The sequence below is a fragment of the Pyrus communis genome, chromosome 17, assembly GCF_041283825.1.
Source record: "Pyrus communis isolate YQ-2024b chromosome 17, ASM4128382v1, whole genome shotgun sequence".
Lineage (NCBI taxonomy): Eukaryota > Viridiplantae > Streptophyta > Magnoliopsida > Rosales > Rosaceae > Pyrus > Pyrus communis.
The window spans coordinates 23,423,034-23,446,587 of NC_142581.1; the positions used below are offsets into that span (position 1 = coordinate 23,423,034).

Sequence of the window (23,554 nt, forward strand, 5' to 3'; positions counted from 1 at the left end):
TCTCAGATGAGGGGGACTTCGAGTCGAAAACATTTCTCTGCGTATTCAAAAGAACAGAGAACATTTTCAGTGAAATATCAAACACTTGTAATACATATTAGAATCAAGGATGCCTGCGAGCTCCACTATGTTCATGTTCATCATCTGCCATTAGGCATAACAATTTGTAATCTGCATTGCAGTAAGTTTTAATAAAACCTATTTTCAAAATCTAGCTGCATCATTAATTTTAATTCATTATCTTCATGAATATATCACCTATGTTTAACTTGATCTTATGTCTTCATGTTATTATTGATCATCCATGGATATTCCGTTTCAATCAGCCTCAGCTCTTCCTGATATATTATATTGAAATGCTACTCTGTTTATGTCACATCTCGGCCCGGGACGGATCACTTCCCGGGCCCGCTCCACCACCGTAGCACGATATTGTCCGCTTTGGGTTTACCATTCCCTCATGGTTTTGTTTTTTGGGAACTCACGAGCAACTTCCCAGTGGGTCACCCATCATGGGATTGCTCTAGCCCCCTTCTCGCTTAACTTCGGAGTTCCTATGGAACCTGAAGCCAGTGAGCTCCCAAAAGGCCTCGTGCTAGGTAGGGATGGGAATATACATTTAAGGATCACTCCCCTGGGCGATGTGGGATGTCACAATCCACCCCCCTTAGGGGCCCGACGTCCTCGTCGGCACACACGCTACCAGGGTTAGGCTCTGATACCAAATTGTCACATCCCGGCCCGGGACGGATCACTTCCCGGGCCCGCTCCACCACCGTAGCACGATATTGTCCGTTTTGGGCTTACCATTCCCTCACGGTTTTGTTTTTTGGGAACTCACGAGCAACTTCCCAATGGGTCACCCATCATGGGATTGCTCTAGCCCCCTTCTCGCTTAACTTCGGAGTTCCTACGGAACCCGAAGCCAGTGAGCTCCCAAAAGGCCTCGTACTAGGTAGGGATGGGAATATACATTTAAGGATCACTCCCCTGGGCGATGTGGGATGTCACAGTTTATATGTATTTTACTTCCGCACTCTTGATTCTATGGAAGGTTTTACCTCCTACCAGTAGTTCCGCCCCATTTGGTGTATATATATATATATATATAATAGAAGATGAAAAGCACAATGAACATACATATAACAATGCACCCATACAGAGTACACATCCATTATATATAAAAAAAAAAATCAAAAAAATAAATAAATAAATAAATAAAAGGCAGAGAGACGATAGTGCAAGGAAGAGGTATGAGGCAATTAAAACCCTACAAAAAATTTGGGTTTGGGAGTTGAAAAAAGAAAAAGAAAAAGAAAAAGAAGCAGCCAAACAGAGACGCTTGGATGCCCTGAGGCGCGCCTCCGCCGCCTAGGCGGCTTCAGCAACGCCTACCGACCACTCCCTCAAAACAGAGGCTGCAATCCTCACGCCCAACCTCAGAGGCCTCCTAGGCGCGCCCTGAGGTGAGCCTTTTAAAACATTGGACAATAGTAAAGAAACAAAAGATAGAGAAGAGGGGAGGGGTATTGGTTTATGGACATGAAAATATATGTTTATTCTTTCATTTTAATTGATTTTGACGGAGTTTTACTTATGCACTAAATTGCTAACGGTCTTTGATCACAAGGGTGTAAGTTTTAATTTTTTTACAACGGAGGCCATTATCTGACTATCTTATAACTACGAGAACTGTTTTTCCACTTAAGCCAAAATACATTAAATACAATATGAGTGTAGAGTGAGATAATGTGTGTTCAAAAATTTTCCTTAGATAAATGGTGATATAATTTCCAACAAAAGAAAAACAGATCTATTTAATTTTGGGTGCACACCAAAATTAATTGGAATAAATCAAACATAGAACCTAATCCTAAGTGACTTAACCAAACCATCGAACCAATTTGATATCGAAAAATTCTCCCTACGAACAAAACCATAACACATTCTATGTCATGTTATGGAATTTCTTGATGTGCGACAGTAATATTACATGTCATGTTTACACTTATAATAAAGATCTGATATTATGTATGTATTTATGTAAATGAAGAGTAATTGTTAGGATATCACTTCTTCTTTTTTTACCACAGTAGTATAGCACAAATGAGAGTAAGTCCTTTGCTTTGTATGTAAATAGTAATTAACATGACATGTACATCATTTACCATATTAAACAGTACCACTACTGGTTTTAAAATGTGACGACCTCTTAACATTTTTCATAAATAAAATATTAAAAAAAAATTATGATTGCATTCATACGTAAGAATTCTAAAACTAGTCATTTTCAACCCCTATGATTGCATTCATACGTAAGAATTCTAAAACCAGTCATTTAAAACCCCACTAATAACACCAATTAAAATATAATTTTTCTACAAATTAAAGAAAAAAAATAAAAGGTCATGTTACTCATGTCACATTTTTGCTTCGATCAGTCCCACTTGTAACATAGTGGCGGTAGGTGAGTCTGGTGGGCTCTCTCCTCCTTATAAAACTACATCAATTAGTCGCTGTTCTTGTTTTTAGCCTCCCCATTCTTCCAGCACAAACGCACTTCAAACTTTCCTTTTCGTCTCTTCTCTTCTTATCTCTTTCGCTCCCAACAACCCCAAAAAAGAAAGTCTGTATCGTATCTCGTCCGGAAACAAAGCTAATAACCAAGATGCCTGCCGATAGCTCATCAATTTCCGGCCACGGCCAAACTATTTGTGTCACTGGAGCTGGAGGCTTCATTGCTTCTTGGATGGTGAAGCTATTACTCGAAAGCGGCTACACTGTTCGAGGAACCTTGAGAAACCCACGTAGTTCAAATCATTTACATCTTCTAGGCCTGCATTCACAATTTCACAGATAATTCGACATATTATATCGTTACGTTATTATCAGACCGAATTATAATTATTGGTTACTTAGTTATGTTTGCACGTGCAATTCTTGTTTCAAAATATTCGGTAGATATAATTCAGAATTTGACAGCGTAACATGCCATCCATGTTGCAAGACGTGTGCATCAGTCATTGTTCTTTGTGCTTTTATCCTTTATTTTTTGTGTGGTTTTCTTACTTTGGTTTTGGTTATAGATGACCCAAAGAATGCTTATTTGAGAGAGCTTGAAGGAGCTGCAGAGAGACTAACTTTGTGCAGAGCTGATCTCCTCGATTATGAGAGCCTCAAAGAAGCCATTAACGGCTGTGATGGAGTTTTTCACACAGCATCACCTGTCACGGATGATCCAGTGAGTTTTCCTTTCCCTTGACTTTCTCTTCTGCTTTTCTGCTTTTCTGTGTATAATAACATGGTGTTGAACATAGAGGTAACCCACGAAAGAAAGAAATCACTGTACTTTTTACTAGAAATAGAAAAATTTTGACCTATTTTATTTTCTTTAGAAATAATTATATATGATTATGCAATCCCAAAAATAGTACTATTCAATTCTAGCCTAATATGTATATACAGGAACAAATGGTGGAGCCCGCAGGGAACGGAACCAAGAATGTGATTCAGGCAGCGGCGGAAGCAAAGGTGAAACGGGTGGTTTTCACGTCGTCAATCGGTGCGGTGTACATGGACCCCACCAGGGATCCTGATGTGGTGGTTGATGAATCTTGTTGGAGTGATCTTGAATTTTGCAAGAACACCAAGGTTAGCAGAGCCATAATTATATATAATTTATTTTCTCATTAACCAAAAAAAAAATATCACTTACTAATATGAAGGAGTTATGTTTATCTACCGATAAAATACTTATTATATATTAGATAGAACACAGCAGAGAATCATTGCCGAAAAAAAAAAAGAAAAAGAAAAGAAGAAGCAACAAGTACTCTATTTAGTAACTATTTTTGTAACTATTATTAGAATAACAATAATTCTGTAAATAAAAAATGGTGACAATATATATATATATATATATATATATATATATATATATATATATATATATAACGCATTAGTCATCATTTTGATGTAACTATAACCTATTTTTTGGCTTTTGTCACTATTTTCTCATTGGCAACATCATTATCCAACAAAAGCTACAAAAATAATTACTAAATGTAATAGTTGTTGCTCACTTTTTTTGTGGTGAATGAAAATATACATATGCATTGTGATCAAAAGTTGGTGAAAAATCTACTAGTTAAAAATAAATTTTTTGGTCAATTGGGATGCATGATTATAGACTTGGTTGAACATGCAAAATCAATATAAAAGAAACAATTTGGAAAGAAAAACAATTTGGAAAGAAAAATCAATATAGAAAAAAAACCCAACATATAATTTATATTACTTTTGATAATTTGATAATGAATTAACAAATAAAAATTAAATTGCAGAACTGGTACTGCTACGGGAAAGCAGTGGCAGAGCAGGCAGCATGGGCTGAGGCCAAAGAGAAAGGGGTGGACTTGGTGGTGGTGAACCCAGTGCTGGTGCTCGGACCACTTCTGCAACCAACTGTCAACGCTAGCATCATTCATATCCTCAAGTACTTGAAGGGCTCAACCCAAACATATGCCAATTCAGTTCAGGCCTACGTGCATGTTAGGGACGTCGCACTAGCTCACATTCTGGTCTATGAGACACCCTCTGCCTCTGGCAGATATATTTGTGCTGAGAGTGTGCTCCATCGTGGCGATGTGGTGGAAATCCTGGCCAAATTCTTCCCGGAATACCCTATTCCCAACAAGTAAGTGCAACATCATTATCCTTGTCAATTTTGGTACAAACCCTTTTACTGAGTAGTTGAGTGTATATGGTAAATTTTCTTGTTTTTGTTAGATTAAAATGTAGAAATATAGAGAATAATCCAAATGATGACTTTGAGGTACGATTGAATCGTTTCCTTAAAGTGTTATTTGCCCCCACTCGAATGAGTTTGCTAGAGTGTTCTTGGCAAATCACTTGCAGGATACAACAAAGTATGAAATATTCGATTAGCAAAACCGAACTATATTCCCTTATAAATAACTAGAAAGAAATTGTATGAATGCGATGGAGAGAGAAGAGAGCAAGGAATGTAGAAACAAATTTTTGAAATTGTGTGTGAAACATTATGCCACAATAGGTATTTATAGGCATTAAGGTACCCATTCATCGAGTCATTTCATTTTAGTTGAAGATATACAACTCTTCTTAAAAGTGTTGATCCAAAAGACATGTCTTCTATTTAATATTTTCAGAAAATAAATATTGACTAATTACATGTTTTAATTCTACTCATACAATTTGAGTAAGCATCATGTCATTTAACCAAAAATTGCAATCATTCAACAAAATATACAACCGTAAAAGGTTGAATAAAACACAACCCTTTGTAAGGTTGTTGCACTTTCTGCGCGCACACACATGCTGCAGCTAAGTCATATATATATATATATATATATATATATATATATATATATATAATAATTTATATATTTATTATTGAAATCTCTAACAATCCTTCCCAATTTCAATAATATAATAACATTTCTCTCTTTATAATTAACCACAAACATATTGATATAATCATGTGTACAATAAAGGTGTCTTTCAAATTAAACATTTAATCAGTGTAAGTAATTCAAAGTTATAACGAATGCGATGGTGACCTAAGTTTAAACTGCCTATTCTTATGTTAAAACCGGAATCACTACATACGTGATTATGTCTTATTTCCTTAAAGAAATTTCTGAACTAATTAAGTACTATTATGGCCTTGTGCTTCATCCTACTTTCATGAACATTTACAAGAGAAAACCCAACTCTTGGTAGAAGCGGCACCACTTCTTATGTTCATATATGTGAGGTTCCTTCCCATGTCCCTGTTACTATAGACATAATTGCAAATAATCTCATTAAGTGATAAAACTCATCCTCCTAAACGTAGCAATCTTGCACTGATCATCTTGGAATGAGCTATATATTAATTTTCAGTGATTTCACAACCACTTAACAATAACTTGTTATTACCCATTAAACTTTTAAACTAGTGATGTTCTAGACAAAGTCTGGTTACCATTATTGGTGGCTAATTTTCAGTAAAGGGTTTTAGCCCCATTCCACTAGATGTACTAACTACCAAAGCTCTTGAAAGTGCTTTCGTTAACGGATCCGCCAAGTTATTACTTGATTTAACATAAATAATATTAATAACTCCATCAGTTATTAATTGCTTGACATATTCATGTCTCAAGCTAATATGTCTAGACTTTTCATTGTATACCTTATTGTATGCTCTAGACAAAGTAGGCTCACTATCACAGTATAAGGAAATGGATGGTATTGGTTGTGGCCACAACTCTATTTCCAATAACAAATTTCTAATCCATTTCGCTTCTTTACCTGCTACCGCTAATGCTATAAATTCAGATTCCATAGTTGAATGTGTTATACATGTTTGCTTCTTTGAAGCCCAAGAAATTGCTCATTTGGCAATTGTAAAAATCCACCATGATGTAGACTTATTATTATTAGCACTTATTATCCAACTTGCATCTGAATATCCTTCAAGTACTGCTAGAAACTCATAGTAAGTTAAATTCAGGTTCATAGTTCTTTTAAGATAACCAAAAATTCTATTTGTTGCTTTCCAATGAGCAGTACCTGGATGACTAGTGTATCTAGAAAGTTTGCTTACTGCAAATGCGATATCTAGCCTAGTACAATGCATGACATACATTAAACTTCCGATTACACTAGCATATTCAAGTTGTGCAACGGACCTACTAGAATTATTAAGCAAAGTTTCACTAGGGTCATAAGGGGTATTTGCTTCTTTTATTTGTAGATACTTAAACTTAAGAAGCAATTTTTCTATATAATGTGACTGACACAAAGCGTAACCCCTACTATGCTTCTTTACTTTAATTCCCAAGATAGTATCTACTTCATTCAAGTCCTTCATCTTAAATTTTGAATTTAGATACTTTTTAGTTTCAGATACACCTTTCATATTTGTACCAAAAATTAGCAAGTCATCGACATATAAACATATAACAACACCATAATCATTTGTGGATTTAGAGTATATGCATTTATCAGCACTGTTATGTCTAAATCGATATGATAAAATGACAAAATCAAACTTTTCATGCCATTATTTTGGTGCTTGCTTCAATCCATATAACGACTTGACTAATTTACAAACCTTCTTTTCATTCCCGGGGAGAACAAACCCTTCTGGTTGTTCCCTGCAGACTTCTTCATCCAAATCACCATTTAAAAATGTTGTTTTCACATCCATTTGATGCACATGTAAATTATATAAAGATGCCAACGCAAACAATATTCTAACTGATGTGAGCCTAGCTACTGGTGCAGATGTATCGAAATAGCCTATTCCCTTTTTTTGTTTAAAACCTTTGGCAACCAACCTGACTTTAAATGTCCGAATAGACCCATCTGTATTGTATTTTCTTCTAAATACCCACTTACAACCTATTGCTTTTGATTCTTGAGGCAAGTTTACTAAAACCCATGTCTGATTAAATATTAATGATTCAAATTCATCATATATAGCCTCTTTCTAAAAGGTTGCATCTCTTGAAGTTGCTTCGCTTAGACTTTTAGGATCATCCTCAACATTCAACAATATGGGTATCTTTTAATAACCTTTTTTCTATTTCCTTCGACTAAAAATACAATAGATTGAGACAAAATAAAATCAAAGCCTAGAGTCTTTTCTTTTCTTACCCTTTGGCTTTTCCTTTGTTCATTAACAATTTTAGACTGTTTTCTTTTCTCACCTTGAGAATGACTAGTAGCTGGATTAGAGAAAGGTGTTTAATCATTCTCTTTTCCAAACATTGAGTAGTCATTATAAAATTTATATCCAAACATTGAGTAGTCATTATAAAATTTATTTTCTATAAATTTGACATCTCTAGACTCAACTACTGGATTTGAGTTTAAATTAAGCAACTTATATGCCTTTGAATATTCTGCATATCCTACAAATATGCTTTTAATTCCTCTTGGACTCAACTTGGATCTCTTAGGGTCCAGTGCCTTGTAAAAGAATGCATAACCCCATATTCTCAAATATGACAAATTTGGTTTTCTTCATTTCCAAATTTCATATGGTGACACATGTGTCTTCGTAGATATAATTGTGTATATGACATGCAGTTAACAATGCTTCACCTCATAAATATTTAGGAGTATTAGCATTAATCATCATAGAGTTAATCATTTCAGTGAGTGTTCTATTTTTTCTTTCTACCAAACCATTTTGTTGTGGTGTATATGGTGCAGTTCTTTGATGTACAACACCATGCTCTTCACAAAAAATATCAAAATCATGTGAAAAATATTCACCACCTCTATCACTACGAAGGCATTTAATTTTCCTTCCTTTTTGGTTTTCAACTTCAGCCTTATAGCGCTTAAAACACTTAAAAGTTTCATCATTATTAGACAATAAATAAATATAAGTGAACTTAGAACAATTATCTATAAATGTGATAAAATATCTTTTTCCTCCTCTTGTTAAAACACCATTAAATTCACATATGTCAGAATGTATTAAGTCTAATAAATTTGTATTTCTTTCGGCAGTTGGAAAAGGTTTCTTAGTCATTTTTGCTTGAGTACATGTTTCACATTTATTATTGTCATCATCATTGCAAGCAATTAAACCAAGTATGCGCATGTATTTTAAAGATCTAAAATTTACTTGTGCTAAAAGTAAATGTCATAAATGAGAGGAAGATTCAACAATATAAGCAGAAGAATTCAATTTATTATTAATATTTAGTTTGAACATCCCATCACAAGAATACCCCTTCTCAACAAACATCTCATTTTTCAACATTATTAACTTGTCAGACTCTAGAACAGTCTTTATACCGTTTTTACAAAATAAATTTGCAGACACAAGATTCTTTCTAATTTATGGAACATGTAGTACATTAAGCAACATCAATTTCTTCCCTGAAGTAAATTGAAGTTCAACGGTTCCTTTTCCTAGAACTTTGGCAGAATTATGATTCTTCATTAAAACCTTTTGATTGTCCATTGATGCTTCATATGTCTTGAATTGTACCTTATCATTGTACATATGTACAATAGCCCCTGAGTCAAGCCACCAATCAGATAATTTTATTGCCGCTGCCATACTCAATTCGGTAATCATGCTAATATGCATCATTGATACCATTGCAACAATGTTATGAACTCTAGAATTTTCCACCATATTTGCCCTTTTGGTCTTATTGGCATACTCCTGACTTTCTTTTTTGTGTCTACAATCACGAATGTAATGGCCTTTCTTTCCACAATGGTAGCAAACAGCATTTGCATTCTTTTGATTGTTGTTGGAATTGGTCTTCTTAAACTTCATTTTGTCAATTTTGACTTTAAAGTTCTTTTTATATTTGTTTCCTTCGACAATGTGAACTTTAGAGTAATCTTGATTTGCAAAATTCTTATCATGATTTCGAGTTTCCTCTTCAATCTGAATACCCTTTTGTAAATCCTTCAAACTAATATCTTCTATCATGTGTAGAAGTTTCTTTCTATAGTTATTCCATGTTTGGGGTAATTTTACCATAATAGCCTCAACTATCATAGGATCCAAAAAAACTATTTTAAGTTCATGAAGCTTTGAGACCAAGACCAATAATTCATGAACTTGGTCTATGATGGGTTTTATCAAACATAGTGAATTCATAATATTTGAACATCAAAAATTTATCGGTACCTCTTTTCTCAGTTGTGTACTTGTGTTCAAGCGCTTCCCAAATTTCTTTTGGAGATTGAATGTGTGCGTATAAGTCATATAATCGATCAGATAATGTGCCCAAGATGTGTCCTCGACATACCAATTCATCTTCTTCCCGCTTCTTTCGATCAGCAATTATTTTGTCTGAGCTTTCGTCAGAGTTTTTGTCACTTGGTTCACAAATAGACTCCAATTTTGAGTTCATCACATATATGACATTTAGAACAATAATCATGAAACGCATCTTGTCATTCAATCGGGTGAAATTTGATCCATCAAATTTGTCTAGCTTGTAGACATCTTGATTGATAATCTTCAAAGTCATGTTATCAGATTTGTTCTCCATGAAGAAAATAACACTTTAAGATTGTTGGATTAAAATGTAGAAATATAGGGAATAATCCGAATGATGACTTGGAGGTACGACTTGAATCGTTTCCTTAAAGTGTTATTTGCCCCCACTCGAATGAGTTTGCTAAAATGTTCTTGGAAAATCACTTACAGGATACAACAAAATATGGAATATTCGATTAGCAAAACCAAACTATATTCCCTTAGAAATAACTAGAAAAAAATTGTATGAATGTGATGGAGAGAGAAGAGAGCAAGGAATGTAGAAACAAATTTATGAAATTATGTGTGAAACATTATGCCACAATAGGTATTTATAGGCATTAAGGCACATGTTCATCGAGTCCTTTCATTTTAGTTGAAAATATACAACTCTTCTTAAAAGTGTTGATCCAAAAGACATGTCTTCTATTTAATATTTTCAAAAAATAAATATTGACTAATTACATTTTTTAATTCTACTCATACAATTTGAGTAAGTATCATGTCTTTTAACCAAAAGTTGCAATTATTCAACAAAATATACAATCGTAAAAGGTTGAATAAAACACAACCCTTTATAAGGTTGCTGCCCTTTCTACGCGCGCACACATGCTGCACAATGCAGCCAAGTCATATATATATATATATAATAATAATAATAATAATAATTTATATATTTATTATTGAAATCTCTAACCGTTTTTACCACTGTTATTAATGTTGTTATTAGGTTAGTTTTGTGACTTTTGTTTCTTATAAAGATAAAGATGTCTGATTAGATTTTGGTAAAATGAAATATTAATTACGGTCGTTCATGAATGCGTAAACAATTTCAAAACATTGATTTTTTTGTTTATGCATACATAGATGACTCGGTCTTAAGTCATTGATCTAATGTAGACGGGTGGACGTCCATAGAATTGGCCATGCAAGATCACAAATGTTTAGGCTTCATTTTCTTGAGTAACTTCTGAGCATACTACAAATAGACATTCAACTTTAGAATTTTAGGGTTTTTCATTGTTAGTAAGACTTGTTGGGCTACTCTTATATATATATATATATATATATATATATATATATATATATATATATATATATATATATAATCCAACGCATGTCGATATGAATATTTCTCCACTTCTAAATTTAAAATCTGAGGATTTATTTTATGATTCGACACCTGATTATGGAAGACATGTGTAAGCTTTTGATCGCATGAGCTTTGTTGCGGTGTGGGGCAGTTGTGGTTGTACCAGCTTTGACATGTCTACACAAAACAAAAGACTCCCCAAATTGAAAATTGAGCACCAAAAAAGAGTTGAAATAGTGATGTATAAATATACTTGTGGAGCTAATGAGTCCTTACCTACTACAAGACTCCACCTCACCCTGACATTATCTTTAGCGTTTATTATCCTTTGCAATATGTCACTCTCTTTACCTACCAATATGTCATGTCTGTACCGATATTTTTTGGGGGGCTGTTTTATGGAATAGGATTTTCTTCTTTTTTTTTTTTTCTTTTTTTTTTCTTTTTATTTGAACGGTCACAATTAAATCACGTCAACATCTTATATTAATTTTTAATAACAAAAAAAAGACAAAATAAGATAATGTGAGAGGAGAGAATGGAAGGGATGAGAAGAGGAAGGAAAAGAATCATAATTCCTGTTTTATTTCTTGCTTTTAGCTATGGAATCTTTGTAATTTGTACTTGTTATAAAAATTCCCTTTGACCAAAAAAAAAATAAAAAATTATCCCCTTTGTTAGGCGGTGCAAGTTCAATGATATAGTGCTCTCAATGATCTTAGGAATATATACGATGCCAATATTTCACCATTACTAGGTCCCACTTCAGGAAATGAAATGGGTCAACAAAAATTCAGGAAATAATACTGTCTTCTGCATGAAGAATAATTGGTGTTCTTAAACTATATTTCAATAAGAATAAATAAATATTTGCGAATCATTGGTTTACTTCTTTTGTATATTTTGTTGAGCATATCTAAAAGAGTGATTAGCATCATACTAATTGATAGCTTCTTCTGATATGTATTTGCATTTTGTTAGTTTACTTGGTGTTTTTTATTTTGCGTGATTAAACTAATATGTCAAATATATACTTTGCAGGTGTAAAGATAATGGGAAACCCAGAGCAGAATCATACAAGTTCACAAACCAGAAGCTACGAGATTTAGGGTTGGAGTTCACCCCAGTCAAACATACCCTGTATGAAACTGTCAAGAGCTTGCAGGAGAAGGGCCACCTTCCAGTCCCTACAAAACAAGAACAAGATTCCATTAAAATTCGATCTTGCTTATAATTGTATAAACAGAAAAGAAGCATGAATATGTTCAAGTCCTTGATTGTTTGTTCGTTTAAATACTTATCTTATTTTGGTCCCTATAATAAAGCTGCAACGGTATTTTTAATACTAGCTTCTAGTGGAGGAGGGCACAGTTTTCAGGAAAGATGTTGTTTGCAGTCCCATTTCTGAATTCTGAGAACCAAAGAAATTTTTGTAGAGTCAATAACTCTTAAGCCAAAGTATCTTATATTTTTGGAAACGGTTAATTTTCTGACTTCTGTTCGTAATTTCCAACTAATTATTTGCATGGTATAAGATTAGGAAAACATCCCCATGATAAGGAAAGATTTTTAGTGTATCAGGAACATACCTTCATATATAAAGTATTATTATACAAGTGGATGAACACTTCAAAAAAAAAAAAAAAAAAAAAATTTCTCACTTATTTTATAACACTTGAGTACGGAGCCGTATTTATAGTACACGGTAAAATCTCTCCATATAAGCAAATGGATAAAAAGAAATTTAAAAGGAAAGCAAATACTATTGTGCAAAATTGTTTTAACAGTTTGGAATTTTCAATGTACTATTAATACGAAGGTGTGATCTTTTATCTTAAAATACTTCAATACAATTTAGGAAGTTACCACTTAATATGTAATATTATACAAGGATAATTACTTTTTCTGACGTGTGACAATTGTATTTGATTCACAATTCCTAACAACACTTTCTCTATCACATAAGTGAGAACATTTGTTCAATTCAGACGAAACCGATCCCCTTCGGAACCCAATAATATGAGCCTAAGGATCAAATGATCCGTGCCGTTGAAATTTGATCTAACGGCTACAAATAGGAAGTCTTTTTAAAAGTTATAATAATTGTAGCAGTTGTATCAAATTTCAACGGTCCGGATTAAATGATCATTGGGCTCAGATTATTGGGATTCTGAGAGGATCCGGTTCCAGTTCAGACAACGTGCCAACTCTATCTGCAAATTCAATTAAGAATTTAATTATTTGAATTGGTTTAGGACTTTGAGGCCTCAATTCTCCAACTCCCCAATTAGCACATCACAATGTGTTCATCTACAACACACAATTACAATTTTACAGAGTCATCAAAAACTGACCTCGAATCCTCTTCAAAATTGCATGAAACAGAAGATGAAAGCCTTAAATAGTTAGCCAACAACGAAATCCTTAGAGATTGTTGTTGCAGAACTATAACTCCAACTAATACAGCAAAGCCTTTCAAATTTAGGAAGCAAATTCTTTCCACCAAATCTAAAGCATTTAAGCAAAAAAAGAAAGCCTTCGCTTATCGCATTCTCTCACCTTTGCTTCAAATCCGCTCCAAAAAACATCTAACCCAAAATATTATCACACTATATAAGAATCAAAACAAAATGGATCTGCAGACTCGCTCATTCTGAAGACTCGACGATTTGCAGCTCCAGCAGCATCACATCCAACTCAATCAATTGCTTCTGAAATAGTGAAAAAAACATGACAATGTGCATTGCTTCTGAAATAGTGAAAAAACCATGACAATGTGCAATCACTAAATACCCAATTCTCACAAAACAAGAACAACCAAATTCTCGAAATCACAAAAGAAGAACAACCCAATTGATAAATTGATGAAATTTTGCAGAATACCCAGTTTCAGAAGCCAAAATTGCATGAATGGAACAGTGCTTGCATCAGAAAATAAAGGGAAAAAAAAAAACCAAAATATCCAACACAAAAGCTCCAATTTAAGAGCAACCCAGAAACTCAAATTCAAAAAATTATCAAAAATTTTGAAGTACTAAAATTCAACTTAGAAAGAATAAAAGGAGGAAGACCCAGATTAAAGAACCAGCTTTTTCCATCATACAAAGCCAAGCTCACAACTGAACCCACTAAATCGCACAGCTCGGTACCAGATTCAATTCTTTACAAACCAGAATCGTAATAAACCTTAAAAATCAGACTTTGTTCTTTTTCCCAAGTACAAGTTAAACTAGAGAAACCAAGAAAACTAACTTATTTTCTCATAAGCATCCTATTTTCCCAGAAAATTGAAAATTTTCCTGGAAAAATCAAGAAAACGAACCTGGAGATGCAGCGGCTACGGGAGAAGATCGAGATCGAACCTGGAGATGCAGCGGCTACGGGAGAGGATGAGGAGGAAGGCTACGGGAAAAGTCAGCGGCAGGCAGAGAAGATGGAGCGAAGAAGATAGAATTTTAGGGTTTGTTTTTTGGATGGTGTAAATATTGATAAAGATAAGGGGTATTTTTGTCTTAAAATGTTATAATTTCACGAATGTAGAACGAGTCGTTGCAGGGGGTGAGGTGGAACCAAAATTTACCCAAAACTCGTCCCGCAGCGTGTTCCACCCATTTTAGGCGCACCAAACATGGGATAGAACGGCTTGTCCTACTTCTTTCCGTCCCGTCCCATCTCATGTACCAAACGGTACCTATGTATTGACCGTATGGGAAGGGTTGAAAAGATACCATAATGTTGATGTTGCTCAACAAACATCCCATCCCGCCATTAAAAAAGGGGGTATTTTTCCTTCAGAAGTTTCACCCATGTAATGTACGAAATCAAGTTCAATTCTAATCCCCACCAACTGTATTTTATTTTATAGTTGCGTAGACTCGTAACTCCAATCTCATATTACAAGCAATTTTCTCCTCCGTCTCCAGACTTTCCTTTATATTTTCCCCCCTTTTCTATAGTATGCACTGAGCAGATAGATTGACGCCGACGGTGTAATATATTCTACGTTTAGAACGAGTCATCTTCTACGTACGATAAAACCTTCTATATATATTATATAGCTATAAATTTGAGACCGAACCAATTTTATTACTATTACTTAATAGAGGTGTAATTAAAAAATATATGTATTCTTTTACTTAGCTATTCTTAATGAAAGTTGAATAAATACAAAGAACTTCGTGTAGTGAAGGATGTTAATTTTCAAGTTGTACCATTAGAAAAGTAGACACCTAATTATTCAAGAGAGACCTTTTTTCATGCAAAATGCTGTGTTTAAAAAATCACTCAAGAAATATGAAGCATTTGATAGATTGCTATGAGTCTGGTCTGGTAAACAAATGATTCGCTAGAGAATAAGTATTAAATTATGATCTATTTTGTCAATGTGAAACATTTGTCCCATGAACAATATACGATTTTTCTACATGTTATATACTTGTTTGGATTATAAATGAAAGACATGAGACTTTGTACCATATGGTTGGACTTACATTTGAAACCTTCCCTACACTCCCCCAATGTCATGTGAGCTCAGATGCAACTGGTTGCATACCATTCTTATATCTCCAATCATTTGACAATAGATAAATTGTATGTAAAGCGTTACATATGTTCTCTTTGGTGTTTGAGGGCCGTCAAGGAAGACTTTCTCGTATGCATGTTTTAAGGGGTTGTTTGGTATTCAATTTGAGACTAAAAGATGGAAAATGAAAAACTAGTGGAAGTAGCTTATGGGGGAAATACAAATTATATTTGATTTATGTCAAAACACAACGACAAGAGTAAATTAAAAGATGTGTTATTGATCTAGTTTAGACAACTATTTTCCTTTCAGGGTGCCTAATGTCCGAGAAAAACTCCGTTATTAATCTATCTTGTGCAACTACTCATCAGTCTATATCTTCGGTAGACCTCTTCTGAGGCAGCTGCATGCTCATAATGTCTTCTCTTTCGAGATGATACATCGATCCAGGACCCTGCTGCCCAGTTTCCGTTTGCCTACTTTCAGGCGTTGTTAGGGCCAAAAGATGCGTAGCCTCCTTGTTTTTACGGAACACCAGATACGCGATGCCAGCCAAATACAATCCCATACCCGAGAATCCTAATATTCCAAGAAAGACAATGCCCACAACTTTGAAGTGGCTGTGAAGAAGCAACTTGATAAATCTACTCATCAGGTAGTATAAATTTATGGCCATCATCAGAGAACCAATGATCCAAGTGAGAGCTGAAATCTGCAATCGGAGACATATAACATGGCTGATAAAAACGATTTCCCAAGCTATGGAGCATACAACAGTTTCAGTTTGGCTTAGTGGAAAAAAACAATTTTTCGGGAAATTCATAAGTGCTTTATCTATGCAATGCTGAAGTATGTTAAGCAATTGACGCTCCAGAAAGCTTCTAGAAATAAAACTAAAGGACTTGCAAACAAATTTATTACAAATGACTAGCAACATATGTCAGTTGTAAATATTACCGCAGTAGAGTTGGCATGTGTCCCCATCTTCGTCTTGCAACTTGTGAACTTAAGAAGTGGAATAAGAGCGAAAGGCAGCGCAAATGATAAAATCATCTATAAACACAAAATCATAAGATTTGTAGTTAGTGACATGAGTCAATTTTAAAATATTACTTATATGCATAATCCAGCTTGTTCTTGTATATATGCAATTTGAAACGAATAATAACAATTCAAAAGTTTCTTATCAGTACAGCACAGTCCTCAAACGCAGCACGATATCAAGGCAAAATGATGCAACATGTTCCATGAACCTCTAAACAAGTGATAGACACGGACAAATGACATGTCCAGTAGGCCAATATGGAAAAGCTTCAACTTGTCCGTTGATTTCAGGGCCCTCCAAATGGACAGAACAGATCCAAATAAAATTATACAATTGTCAGTTCATTTTGAGATCAAATTAATGACCTTTTGCTAGTAAAGAGCTTTGCGCTTTAAAAAACACATCTTCGCTACCAAATAGTCACTCAACCATTACAGAAAACATAACAACTTACGAAAAATATAAAACTTTAGTAATACTCTGATTCCTGGACCGGAATATTGGTAAATGGGTACAGTTACAAAACTCGCTTTGCATGATATAATGTCACTAAATTTAAGAGAAAATTTTAATGTGTTTTCCAACAAAAAGGTAACTTTATGAACTCCAATAACGTTATGAACTCCAATCATTAATTCAGAAACAATGTGGTAAAATTCCACTTGTGCATCTGTCAACAGAATCAGCCCTATCTGTTAAGATAGATTTCCTAAATGGTGCTTGAGTAAGGTTCTCAGAGTATAAAAGCTTGACCTTACGGAGGGTTACTTGCTTAGTGTGAAATGCTAAGTCACTATTAAGGAGGCTTTTGGCAGAGATAACGGGTGAAGCAAATCCTTTAATTGACTATACCGGTGGCATAAACAAAGCTACTAAGAAGCCCCCATAATAAGGTCTCTCAAGCATGTAATACATTCCATCGGAACAAACTCACAACTCAACGGGATAATTTTCTTACAACAACCATAACTCAATCCGTTCAAACAATTTAGTAAAATGTGTTCGAAAAAAAACACAGCAGTTTTCAGAGAAGGACAACGCATGATTTGGAAGTAAAATATAGTATAAGGAGTTTATCTTACTGATGCAATAATAATCAGCTGTCCAGCCCCCGCAGAACCGCCAATGACTGCAACAATCAAACTAGGGACTATTGCCAAGCATCTGGTTAAAAAGTTTCGAAGCCATGGCTTCAGTCGTAAATCAAGAAACCCCTTCAACAGAAAATAAAGGAATATAAAGTTAAAAACACGATGAGACACATGAAATTTAATTTTGCTTTTTCAATTAACCAGTGGTACAGAGAAATGTATTTCTTAGATACAAAGCAGCCATATATAAGTTAAAAAACATTATTACGCCTTGAACACTAAATTTGTATACTAAAAGTTGAGTTAGAAACAAGAATTAGGAAGGTGATCTAGGAATCACTCATCGATGACCAGTACAAAAAATGCTAATACATTAGTACAGTTTTACTTGTTGACTTGTATCAAGGAAGACCAGGACAGAGAAGTAACAGCTTATACCCGACAACACTAACTATATTTGAACTCCGAGCGTGTGTATTAAAGGGAACGAATGTTATTTTTCCAGCAAGATACCTGCATAACATATTGCCCCGCATATGTTCCTGTTATAGTAGAACTTTGACCTGATGCAAGCAATGCTACAGCAAAAAGCTTGGAACTCCATCTACCTAAAACATTCTGTAAATAAAAATTATAAAACATCAGGATGAAAGTGACCTCTTAATTTGGGATATAACAAATTTTAACATAACATATGATAACCAATGCAGGACGTACTCTTAGTAAAAAGGAGGCTTTATTCAAATCCAAGTCCTGGCAGTTCATCTTATTTTCAGCATTCAAATCTGGGGAATTGCAAACTGCACCACTTACAGAAATAATGGATACATTTATTAGGAATGCCACCATGAGAGCAAAGCCACTTTCTATCATATAAAATCTGCATGCTTCCTGCAAACAAAATATTTTGTCAGATATAATTTCTTAGTATGTTCAGCCATATTCTAAGAACATTATGCTAGGGGACAACAAATCGAGAGAATCTTGCCTACATAAGTCTTTTTAGAGGTGATTTCAATAAATTATCCAAGAACCCATAAAGTAAAGGAGGAAGAAAGAGAAGTCCTAACTTTTGTTTTTTTTTTCAACAAAGTATGCAACAAACTTCTCATAAGTCATAACGCAAGAAATTAAAACCAGTAACGGAAATTAATTACTCTGATGCCACGGACAGATCGTGGTATTTTCCTAGAAAGCACCAATGCAGAGTGGAGGAAGAGATTGTGCCTGTAGCAAGTAGCTAAAGCTGCTGAGCAGAAAGAACTAAACAAAACAAACCAGTAATGAATATATGAAGACACTAGAAACCTACGGCATAACCATAGCACCAAGAAGAGAAATTGCAAGACCAGTAGCACCATTTCCTTTGAGTTGGGGAACAAAAAGCCCATCCAAAATTTCAGTAGCGTCAGGTTTTGCGTAGCCAAGCTCAGCCAAGAAGCATCCAGCAATTGTGAGTACAAGAAATGCAATCAAGAATTCAAGTTTCCTAACCTGTAAATGAAAAAAATCTTTGGGTAGCTTATTTTAAATTGTAGGCATGGAAACCAAAGATCTCCAAGACTCCAGAAATATAAAAAACATATTTACCCCATATTGCTGTAATGCCAGAAGAATCAATGTACTAAGTCCTGTCAGAAGTACGCCAATCCATATGGGTATGTTGAAGAGCATGTTCAATGCAAAGGCAGTTCCAATCACTGGTAAGGAAGATCAGTCGGAACGAAATGAATAAGCATATATCTTATCAACTCACCACTATTAATGGACAGATGTGATACCTCATTATCTTCATATCTTATCAAAATAATCAAAGTTATTTATGAACAAGGAAATCATGGATGTACATATGTGGATCCACAAACATATATATTTTTCTGTTAATAATCCCGAATCTGAATTCTTATATCCAAAATAAATAAATAAAAACAAATTTATTGGCTCCTAAAAAGCACAAGTAAGCAAAAGTACTACAGAGCAAAATCACTTCCTATAGGCGCGTGAGACAGCTAAACTAGTTATACCTTTAACATTTATCAAAACCTTCTAAACATACAAAATAAAACATAATTAGAAAACTTAACTGCTTCTATTCTGACTGAATTTATACCAACAAATTTTTTGTGAAGAAGAAACAATTTTTTATTGCAAAGAAACAATAAAAATACAAGAGCGGACAAGAAGTCTGCAAAGGCACAAACAAAACAAGATAAATAGCACCATCACCCTGACATTTAGAAACTACAAAAACAACACAAAACTAACTAACAGCCACATTCCAGTTATACCAAATTTCTGAAAAAGACAAATCTTTAAATTCTTTAGTAACCAAAGCCCACAGAAATGACAATAACCGAACTTTATACCAACATCTGAGAAGCAAAAAATTACCTTCAGGAATGTCACATGCAACTACAGAAATCTCAGCAAGAACCCAAAGAATGAAGTTCGTTACTCTAGGATATTCCGCTCTACAGTGCTCTGCTAAATGCTTTCCTACAAATTAGAAAAGCATTTTATAAGAAATGCAGAGAAAAAATATTGTCAGAAGAATTTACAAAAAAATACTTATAAAATCACATGCCTGTGACTACCCCGAGATTGGCTGCAAGGGACTGAATGACGAGAGCAGCACATGAAGCAACTAATATTATCCAGAGTAGCTACAAAAAGAGATTTTCTCAGAACTGTTACCATCAATTTTTATGGCTTACTTCACTCTTTAGTTACAAGAAAATAATTTGGAAACTAAGCCAGTGAGTAGATGATATCTGTAACTAGTATGTAGTTTTTAGATTGATGAGGTGGCTCATAGGATAGAATGAAAACATTACATTCCAGAGAATCAGGACTTGATATAAAACTTAACAAAATGCCATTTCAAAATGTTCTGTTCCGGATCCTCTCGAAGATGCTAAAATTATCTAATTTCAAAGGCAAAAACACTGCATTAATGATATACACACCCCATACTTGTACTGCGCCCCTGACTGCAAATCTGTCTCAACTGTAAACCAACCACAAAACATGAGGTTATGTTCAAGAGAACAAAACAAATGTAGAAGCATGAAGTAAATAATAAGTTATGATCTCACAATTCCCAGGATCTATATACGCAATTGAAACAAGAAACCCTGGACCCATGTAGGCAAAGAGATTTTTCCAGCTTGTCTTCTGTATGAACAAAATGTTGATGGTCATCTATCAAGGAATTCAGTTTGAACATTTATTATCCCAAACATGCCTCCCATCAGAAATAAATCAAGAAAAATAAATTAATAAATAGACCATGTCAGACAAGCATATAAGCAGAAATTCAGTTGGCATAGACTGACCTGTTCATATGGACAATATAGAGTACAGTAAGAGTAACTCTTTCAGTCTATCATCCACCTGAAGCACCATCTTCAGGTGAACTTCGCATTTTATATGAATCCACGCGCCATTTACCACACAAATTTCAATTTTTTAATTACAGGGATCTCCTAATCTAACTAACGTAGCTTGGTTGTCTATGGTCAGCATCAGGATACGCTGATGATTCTTTCAGCTGATGTAACCATGCATTGCTTATTCAAACGACAGAGTTGCTTATAGTTTGACAAAATATTTTTTTTGTATTTTCAGTAGCACCATGGTCAAGGATTTCTACAAGGTTTACACTGTTAATGACCCACTTCCTCAGACACCTCTCCAATTTCACCCAGTAGCAGTGCACAATTAACAGAGGGAGAAGCAACCCCAACATGCTCTGCATTCCTCTCCACTTAGATGGTGATGTATCGATAAAAAACTCCCATGCTTGTCATTCTTCATTTCCAAACACAACACGAAACATCCCTTCTCTGCTTGGAGCAAATCCCATTTTGACCTTATGGTTTGTTCAGCGTAGTTAAATAATTAGCAAACACAACATGAAACATGCTTTGTTCAGCGGAGTTATACAATTACCAAGAAAGCACAAAAAACAAATTCCCCTACAGATAATGGAATTTCATATAATAATAGAATCATAGATAGAAGTCAAGTGTTTAGTTTCAGCCAATGCTTATTGCAACCAATTTGGAGTTGCTTATAGCCTTATACCCATCTTGTTTTACTTTGAAATTAATAACAAATTGCTGTGCTTATGGAATGCAATAAACAACAACAATATACACTAAGATCAAAACAAAATGCATAGATATGACAACTAGAACATGAAACTCACATCAGGAACAACAATTTGTTCAGTATCCGTGTCCTCAATGAGCGGTGCATTAGAGAAGCTTCGGTTTCCAGTGCTTGCAATGAACTGTGGCTGCGCAGAAGCCGTACTGGCCGCAGCCATTTTTTCCACCCTTTACTTTACCACTACTGTAACAAAGGAAAAAAAGCTTCCATCATGGTGAAGCAAATTCATATTACAGCATTTCTAAGTTCCAACCTAAAGAATTGGGTTAACTTGCAGATAAAATATGACTTACAGCAAATTCAAGATTTCTTCGAATACTTGGTGGGCAACCAAAGAAAACAGATAAAAATAGCAATATCCTGGATTGGAGTCTTTGTTTCTGGAGAATGACTGGAAACAACAGGTCACAGCATATAGAGCAGAACCCTAATGGACTTACTTAAGTTGCAGGAACAGAAACTCAACTGTTTCTGTCAACTGGGAGAAAATGGGGTCAGTAGCAGCAGCTGAAAAGCTCTATCCCCGGAGAGCTCTTCTTAAAGGACACATTTGATACTCTCTTTCTCTCTCTCTAAATATCGCTGTCACTCGGAGCGTTGGACTCTTTCTGTTTTGACAAAGGGTGTTTTGTATCGGATCCCACCAATAGGAGAAAAGTGGCTACGTGTTGCGGGAGAAAAACCATAACTCGGGCGTGATTTTGGCATCAGATTTGACTTCACTGTTAAAAAATATTGTTGCAATTTTTTTTTACCGTTATTGTTTATTTGAATATTTTGACATTTCTTTTAGAAATATTCTTAAACAAACTATTTCAAACTAGACTAATTTCTAAGACTAAGCTGAACTGAATTGGCTTGAACTAAATATGATAAAAATATTGAAGTGTTTGCTGATGTACTGAACTAAACTACATATTGAAATATTTTTAGGACTTAAATTATTTTTTATTACTATGGTGGAAAGGAGTTGAGCCATTGCATGATAACGTGAGTTCAAACTCCGTCGATGACTAATCTAACAAAATCTATCGTTAGACAAAAAAAAAAAAAAAAAATTATCATTTTTAATTTTCTTTTGCCTTTAAGAACAAAAATTAAATGGTAAAAATATTATTTTGTAATTTTCTGCAATTCCATTAAAAAATCTAATTTCTTCCATTAAAAAAAACCCAACTCAACCCATGCTAAATGTGTGGGCTAAAAGCTAAAAGTCAAACAAAAGCCAAATTCCTCCCAGGATTTAGCCCAGAAATGGTGTGGGCACCACCGGCGGGACCCCACCCACATGGGCATGTCTCCCAGGATTTACTGAATTCAACGGCTGAGATCGAATATGATCAAATCTAACGACCCAAATTTAAATCCAACAACTAAAATAATTAAAAAAAATTATTTAACTCAAAATTCATCCAAATTTAGTTATTTTTCAATATTTATCGGAATTTAAATATTTTTAGGTTAAAATGTTCATAAAATTAAATTATGATAGCGTACATATATTTTTTTTTTTAAATTACTCTAAAAGAAAAAATTAGCCTAAATTTATTCTTTAATAATCTTATACTAAAAAATTTAGGCCAAA

General features: G+C 34.4%; 2 protein-coding genes and 1 long non-coding RNA gene across 8 annotated transcripts; 1 reads left to right on the forward strand and 2 right to left on the reverse strand.

Annotated features, from left to right (window-relative positions):
• Window positions 1-2,449: 2,449 nt before the first annotated feature.
• On the forward strand, window positions 2,450-12,481 carry LOC137709348 (cinnamoyl-CoA reductase 1-like). Of its 2 annotated transcripts, XM_068448434.2 has the most exons (5): window positions 2,450-2,807; window positions 3,087-3,241; window positions 3,466-3,651; window positions 4,344-4,696; window positions 12,180-12,481. In XM_068448434.2, the coding sequence occupies exons 1-5, from the start codon at window positions 2,669-2,671 to the stop codon at window positions 12,370-12,372; spliced, it is 1,026 nt and encodes a 341-aa protein (XP_068304535.2). In that variant the 5' UTR covers window positions 2,450-2,668; the 3' UTR covers window positions 12,373-12,481. The 2 variants fall into 2 exon arrangements, with proteins under 2 accessions (XP_068304535.2, XP_088544788.1); XM_088688662.1 differs by lacking the exon at window positions 12,180-12,481 and having other exon boundaries at window positions 2,528-2,807; window positions 4,344-4,700.
• An 845-nt stretch (window positions 12,482-13,326) lies between these two features.
• LOC137708348 (uncharacterized) lies at window positions 13,327-14,616 on the reverse strand. Its single transcript, XR_015958346.1, has 3 exons — window positions 14,461-14,616; window positions 13,698-13,849; window positions 13,327-13,448 (listed from the first exon to the last, which is right to left on the reverse strand). It is a non-coding gene; the product is annotated as an uncharacterized LOC137708348 (long non-coding RNA).
• A 1,250-nt stretch (window positions 14,617-15,866) lies between these two features.
• LOC137708604 (metal transporter Nramp1) lies at window positions 15,867-22,572 on the reverse strand. 5 transcript variants are annotated; one of them, XM_068447722.2, is made up of 14 exons: window positions 22,436-22,572; window positions 22,007-22,152; window positions 20,892-20,970; window positions 20,763-20,803; window positions 20,381-20,459; window positions 20,188-20,292; window positions 19,387-19,496; window positions 19,109-19,290; window positions 18,954-19,023; window positions 18,514-18,687; window positions 18,310-18,414; window positions 17,788-17,919; window positions 16,618-16,713; window positions 15,867-16,372 (listed from the first exon to the last, which is right to left on the reverse strand). In XM_068447722.2, exons 2-14 carry the CDS (start codon window positions 22,124-22,126, stop codon window positions 16,028-16,030), a joined length of 1,638 nt encoding a protein of 545 aa, XP_068303823.2. In that variant the 5' UTR covers window positions 22,127-22,152; window positions 22,436-22,572; the 3' UTR covers window positions 15,867-16,027. The 5 variants fall into 5 exon arrangements, with proteins under 5 accessions (XP_068303823.2, XP_068303820.2, XP_068303824.2 ...); XM_068447719.2 differs by having other exon boundaries at window positions 22,410-22,568; XM_068447723.2 differs by having other exon boundaries at window positions 22,007-22,149; window positions 22,410-22,533.
• Between the last annotated feature and the right edge of the window lie 982 nt (window positions 22,573-23,554).

Excerpts from the sequence above, each read along its gene's own strand:
- LOC137709348 (XM_068448434.2), top strand. The coding sequence starts at position 2,669 with ATGCCTGCCGATAGCTCATCAATTTCCGGCCACGGCCAAACTATTTGT. Across the intron at positions 2,808-3,086 it reads AGGAACCTTGAGAAACCCAC|ATGACCCAAAGAATGCTTAT; the intron begins GTAGTTCAAATC and ends TTTTGGTTATAG. Across the intron at positions 4,697-12,179 it reads GAATACCCTATTCCCAACAA|GTGTAAAGATAATGGGAAAC; the intron begins GTAAGTGCAACA and ends TATACTTTGCAG.
- LOC137708604 (XM_068447722.2), bottom strand. The coding sequence starts at position 22,126 with ATGGCTGCGGCCAGTACGGCTTCTGCGCAGCCACAGTTCATTGCAAGC. Across the intron at positions 17,920-18,309 it reads CGGGGCAATATGTTATGCAG|GGGTTTCTTGATTTACGACT; the intron begins GTATCTTGCTGG and ends TTTCTGTTGAAG. Across the intron at positions 16,373-16,617 it reads CACATGCCAACTCTACTGCG|ATTTCAGCTCTCACTTGGAT; the intron begins GTAATATTTACA and ends CTCCGATTGCAG.